Source organism: Acanthisitta chloris, unplaced genomic scaffold (assembly GCF_000695815.1).
Source record: "Acanthisitta chloris isolate BGI_N310 unplaced genomic scaffold, ASM69581v1 scaffold37398, whole genome shotgun sequence".
In the NCBI taxonomy this organism is placed as follows: domain Eukaryota; kingdom Metazoa; phylum Chordata; class Aves; order Passeriformes; family Acanthisittidae; genus Acanthisitta; species Acanthisitta chloris.
The window spans coordinates 1-5,860 of record NW_008687081.1 but is presented as its reverse complement, the minus strand read 5'-3'; the positions used below and the strand labels follow the sequence as shown (position 1 = coordinate 5,860).

Below are 5,860 nucleotides of genomic sequence, written 5' to 3'. Positions count from 1 at the left end.
TGCTCCAAATCACTCCTTGCTTCACACCAGCAGGGACAGATTTTAGGAGTGCAGGTTTCCTCCCTCCAGCACTCCCCCCCCAGAACCTCCCTCTGTAGCCCCACAGCTCCCTGCGCACCCCCTGACTTCTGCCTGCAGGTGGAGGAAGGTGCTTTTGTCAAAGAGAACTTCGATGAGCTGTGCTGGACCCTGACGGCAAAGAAGAACTACAAACCCGACCGGAACGGGAATAGCGTTGTATCCCACCAAGATGCTTTCAAGCTCTGGTGTCTCTTCAACTTCCTGTCTGAAGACAAGTACCCTCTTGTCATGGTGCCAGATGAGGTAGGTAGGACATGCCTCTCTCCCCACCCCTGTCCTCCCAGGGCTCCACGTGCTGGCAGAACCCTGTTTGGGGGTGAGACATCCCACTATCACTTCCTGGCATGTCCCACCACATCCTGCAAGATGTGGTGCTCCAAGGGGTGAGAGAGAGCAGGCCAGGGGTGGGAGGAGGGAACTGTCTGCCCTGGGCACCCCCACTGTGCCCACGTCCACCCCTGCTGCCCAGGGAGAAGGGGGTGACTTGGCAGCAGCTGGGAGGACACCTCCAAAATGCTGGAGCCTCTCCCACTGAGAGAGTAGTGACAGAGCAGACCTGGCTTTCCCTCTCCGTGGCTGGTGCCACTGAGCGCTCAGCCCCTGCCCAGCATCCGGAGCATTAGGGGTGATGTACTGGCCAAAGCAAAGCCTCTGGCAGTAATCTCCAAATCTCCAAATTCCACAGCATTTGCTGGGGGAGGTTCTCCCTTCTCTGGGGTCAGATCAAACCCCCATGAGAAGGGGGTCAGGTCTGGCGAGGAAGCACAAACATAGAAGCCGAGAGTGGCCTCAGCAGGAGGGACTCAGCTGGGCAAGTGGCTGCCCTTGGCTTCTGCCCCATCAACCTCCTGAGATCAGCAGAAAAGTTAGAAACAAATAAAAGGACAAGAAAAGGCAAGAAGCGCTGTGCTCTGCAGACGTGGGAGGGCAACCACACTTCCTGTGCCCTGGGAGAGGAGTTTCCTGTTCCGCAGACCATGACGAAGTGAATCATCCTTCTGCTTACAACGCTGAGCAACTGAATTCAGTTCTTGCCCTTCTCCCAGTTAAATAACACGAAAAATCCAGCTGGGTGCGCGGGCTCTGCTGTGTGTCACCTTCCTGCGTGGCTCCCTACCATCACCCACCTGTCTAAGCACCCCGATCGGGCGCAGAGGAGAGCTGGCAGCAAAACTTGAGCTGAAATTAAGTCTTCCCCACATCGCGTCAACCATCTTGGCTGTTTTTTAAAGCACTTTATTTGCAGTTGCAAAATTATGGTCATCTCTGCAGGGACCTTGCAGGTTGTGTGTGGGGGACAGCAGAGCCCGAGTTCTCCCTCAGGCTCTTGAGTACTGGAGAATTTTCTTGCTCTGCAAACAAACCAGCCAAAACATCTCAGCCTTGGGAATAAAAGGAAAAACCTCCCAGTAGTGGTCAAGCTCTAACCCAGTGCCAACCTTCTGAGCCAGCCTGCTGCCTGGAATGCCCTGGCCACGGCCTCAGCCATTATACCTCTGGGATCAGGGTCCTGATCTCCTGGTCTCCAGGCTGGAGAGAGATGTGGTCTTGGGCTCTCCAGAATGGGTCAGTGGCGTGGGGACAGCTCTCTCTCCTCCCCATCACTGAGTTTCCCCATTCTCACAGGTGGAGTACCTGCTGAAGAAGATCTGTGCAGCCATGAACGTGGAGCTGAACTCCTGCGAGCTGGATGACTACCTGTCCCAGGAGCCGCAGGGGCAGGGGGGGCTGACGGTCTGGCAGTTCCTGGACATGGTGAACTCGGGGCGGTTCCTGCGAGGCATCGAGCAGGAGGCTGTCAGCATGGCCGTGGAGGAGGTGTACCAGGAGGTCATCGAGGATGTGCTCAAACAGGCAAGGACCCCACATGTCCTGGGGCAGCAGCCCAGTCCTGCCCCCAGCCCGGTTTTGATCCCCATGTCTCTCGTGCGCAGGGCTACCTCTGGAAGAAGGGCCAGCTGAGGAGGAACTGGTCGGAGCGATGGTTCACGCTGAAGCCCAGTGCCCTGTCCTACTACATGAGTGAGGAACGGAAGGAGAAGAAGGGGAGCATTGTGCTGGACAAGCACTGCTGTGTGGAGGTATGGCCCAGGCCACGCTCAGCTTGGGGTCAGGAGACCTAGAAGATCCCCTTCAGGCCCCAGGAAGGGAGACCCAAGAACACAAAATTTCGCATCCATGAGCATGGAAGAGCCAGTCCTATGGCCGAAGACAGAGGGATGGGGTGGGGTACAGGGAGTAATGTTGTCCGGAATCCTCTCCCTGCAGGTGCTGCCTGACCGGGATGGGAAGAGGTGCATGTTCTGCGTGAAGACCTCCTCCCGCACCTACGAGATGAGCGCCTCCGACACCCGGCAGCGCCAGGAGTGGACACTCGGTCTGTGCTCACCCCACGCCCCTTGCCCAGCTTCCCTGTGCCCCCTCCCTGTCCCCACTGACTGTCCCCTCCCTCTCAGCCATCCAGACGGCCATCCGGCTGCAGGCCGAGGGAAAGAAGTCCCTGCACAAGGACCTGAAGCAGAAGCGACGGGAGCAGCGAGAGCAGCGAGAGCAGCGCAAGGCGGCCAAGGAGGAGGAGACGCAGCGGCTCAAGCAGCTTCAGGAGGAGAAGGAGAGGAAGCTGCAGGAGCTGGAACTGCTCAAGGAGGCCCAGCGGCAGGCAGAGATCCTGCTGCAGGAGGAGGAGCAGCGGCGGAGGCAGCAGCACGAGGAGATGCAGAGGACCTTGGAGATTCAGTTGCAGGAGGCTGAGCAGGTAGGTCAGCCACAGGATGCATCGCTTTCGGGCCCAAATGCTTCCTTCCCTTTCCCTTGCCTGGGGCAGCCTGGGGGTCTGGACATGCACTGCTGCTGTCACCTCTGGGCTCTGCAGACTGTGTGTGCCCTGGGGATGGCACAGAGGGTCAGCACTGCCACACCTGAGATACCCACAGAGCAGGAAATGAGGGCAATCTGCCCCAAGGGTATGGAGCTGGGGGGCAGCGAGAGGCAAGTGCTAGTGCCAGGCTGGCCAGGGAGCCCTTTTCTGACCTTGCAGCCAGCACTGGCTTCAAAGGATGCAGCCTGTCTCCTGAGCAGGGAAACAGCTTTGCCTTGGACCTCTTGCCATGGGCTCTCCCTGGTCTGGGAGGTGTCTGGCCCCATCCACCCAGGGATATGTGGCCAAGGGGTTTCTGGGGACAGTGGTGGTGGCCCAGCCAGCCGCCTGCACTGATGGCTCCTGTCCCTGCTGCAGGCTCGAGCCTCCATGCAGGCAGAGATGGTCCTGAAGGAGGCAGAGGCAGAGCGTCAGCGCAAGCGCATCCTGGAGCTGGAGGCCATGCAGGAGCGGCTCCAGGAGGCTCTGCAGCAGGAGGTGAAAGCGCGGCAGGATGAGGAGTCCGTGAGATACGCACAGGCCAGGTAGGACCAGGGCACCTGTCCTGCTGGACCATTTCCACTCCCAGGACAGCAGCTGGGTGTGGGAATGATTCCCCAGGGCAGCTCAACGCTCTCAGGTATGGGCCTGTGCTGGTGACTTCCAAGTATGCTGGCTGGGACAGGGGAAGCTGATGGATGAAGTGGCAGGGGGACATCCTCACCTCTTGCTCTTCACTGTCAGGCTACTGGCTGAGGAAGAGGAGAAGTTGAAGCAGCTGATGAAGCTGAAGGAGGAGCAAGAGGAATATATCATCAGAACTCAGCGGGAGAAACAAGTCCTCAAACAGGAGATGGAGAACAAGAACAAGTGTCTGGAAGAGGCACAGAAGCAGCTGGAAGAAGTGAGAGTGAACAGGCAGCGGGTGGACCAAGATGTCATGGTGAGCATCACATCGGTGCCACACTCCTTCACGCGGCGAGCCCCAGGGCACTTCCCAGCCCTCTCAGAGTCACCTCCACACTGGGCAGAACCCAGCAGCTTTGGGGACCAAGCTGCCATTGCCTCGGGGGTTTCTGAGCTGTGCCTTATGCAGGCATGGGATGATGCAGGGGCTGAGATGGGACAGGCGTGTCCTGCCCTGGTGAGACGGCACTGGTGTCCAAAGTCATGTCAACAGTGGGAGAGTGTGTGTGTAGGAGAACTGGAGGAGGAGCAGGACACCTAGAGGAGGGTGAGCTGGGTCTCCATCCCAGAGGGATCCTCCAATCCAGGCTTACTCAGGGAGGGGAAACCCGTGCCCGTGATCCTGGGTCAGGGGCTGACTCGCCCCTCTCCTCCATCCCCTTGCAGGCAGCCCAGCGGAAGCTGCGACAGGCCAGCACCAATGTCAAGCACTGGAACGTACAGATGAACCGCCTGATGCACCCCATCGGGCCAGGAGGTAGGAGAGCAGCCCTCGCACCCTCCCCTGCCCTTCCTGAGCTTGGCCGTGCTGAGGCATGAGCCCAGTCTCCCACACATCTTCCCCTCTTTGGGGGCATCGGGGGACTGGAATGGCCCTCATCTTTCAGAGAAGATACCCCAACACCTCTGGCAAGGAGGGACCCCACAATTCTTTTTCTCAGTTGAAGGGTCAGTTTGGACCCCAGGTAAACAACTGTCTTTTCCTGTCCACTCCCAGACAAGCGTACAAACGTGACTGGAGGAGTCTTCACTGGCTACCAGCCCCTCCTGTCCCAGAGAGATTCTTCCCTCAAACTCAAGCATAAAGTGGAGGATAAAGGCAGTGACCCTGTGAGGGAAAACAGCAAGGAAAATGTGAGCAACGGTGGGAACAGCAATGTGCTGCCGTCTCCAGATGTGGACACCATGGCCACGGAGCCCAAGTAGCCCAGCAGGATGGCAGAGCCCAGCTGGGAACTGCTGGGCCCAGCACGTCCCTCCGAGCGGACGGTCGGTGTGGTTGTCTCTGGGTGGAGCCGGCAGGGACTGCATGAGGCAGAGATGCTCCCATTTCCTTCAGCAAAGGGCTGCAGCCACCAGAAGGCTCAAGACAGCCCAACACTGGGGAGAGGGCGTCGGGGCCACCTCCTCTGGGCTGCTGGACTCAACTTCCTGCACTCTGTTTTCCACCCTGCCCAAAAAAAAAGATGCTGGTGGGTCAGGACCACTTGGCCCAGGGCTGCAGTTCTCCCTTGGTTTCTACCACAACCCTTCTGCATCACCCTGGGATGCAGGGCCCTGCCACAGTCACTGCCAGGAACATCTGGGCTGACCGAGTGGGGCCTTCTCGCTGCCCTCACAGCATGGCTGGGATGTCCTTAACTACCACCGTGTCCCTGATGGCAGCTGGTAGTCCTGGAGTCACATAGAGTTAGCAGAAACCAACGAGCAATAAAGCTTTTAGACCCATCAGCACAGACCTGCGCGACACTCTGGTGACCCTGAAGGCACCAGCCCTCTCTCCTCAGCAGTGCAGGGTTTGGATTCCCCAAAAATGTGGAAAAGAGCCTTTTGAAAGGAATCAGGCACCACCCTGGAAAGAGGCTCCACCAGTGGATTTTGGGCTGGTCTGTGGGGGCCAGAAAGTGAAACAAGAAAACCCCAATAACACACAACATCATCGGGGTTGGTTTTTCCAGCACCTCTGTTGAAATACAGTCCCAGTCACCTCTGCCTTTGGGGTCTTTATTGTCCAGGGCACAGAGCTCTGGGTCACATAAGGGTCCCCCTGAAGGCTCTGGGAGCCTGTCACACTGTCACTCCTCGGTTCTCAGCACCAGAGCTGCAGTTCGTTGGGGAGATTAACATCTGTTTCCGTCCCGAGAGCTCTCACTTGCACAGCACTTCCCGTGGTCTGTGTTCTCTTGCACAGCTCTGCCCTCGTGGCCGTTCGTGCTGTGCCTGCACGCAGTGTGT

General features: G+C 58.3%; 1 protein-coding gene across 1 annotated transcript in view; it reads left to right on the top strand.

Annotated features, from left to right (window-relative positions):
• Positions 1 to 4,931, top strand: part of DEF6 (differentially expressed in FDCP 6 homolog (mouse)) — a gene marked incomplete at its 5' end in the record, with an annotated part of 6,402 nt that extends 1,471 nt beyond the window's left edge. The window contains 9 exons of the mRNA XM_009080461.1: positions 139 to 324; positions 1,708 to 1,935; positions 2,016 to 2,162; positions 2,350 to 2,458; positions 2,538 to 2,836; positions 3,317 to 3,483; positions 3,683 to 3,881; positions 4,292 to 4,382; positions 4,623 to 4,931. Of these exons, the coding sequence (XP_009078709.1) occupies positions 139 to 324; positions 1,708 to 1,935; positions 2,016 to 2,162; positions 2,350 to 2,458; positions 2,538 to 2,836; positions 3,317 to 3,483; positions 3,683 to 3,881; positions 4,292 to 4,382; positions 4,623 to 4,831 (1,635 nt within the window). The remainder of the gene's footprint in view (positions 1 to 138; positions 325 to 1,707; positions 1,936 to 2,015; positions 2,163 to 2,349; positions 2,459 to 2,537; positions 2,837 to 3,316; positions 3,484 to 3,682; positions 3,882 to 4,291; positions 4,383 to 4,622) is intronic.
• Positions 4,932 to 5,860: the final 929 nt, after the last annotated feature.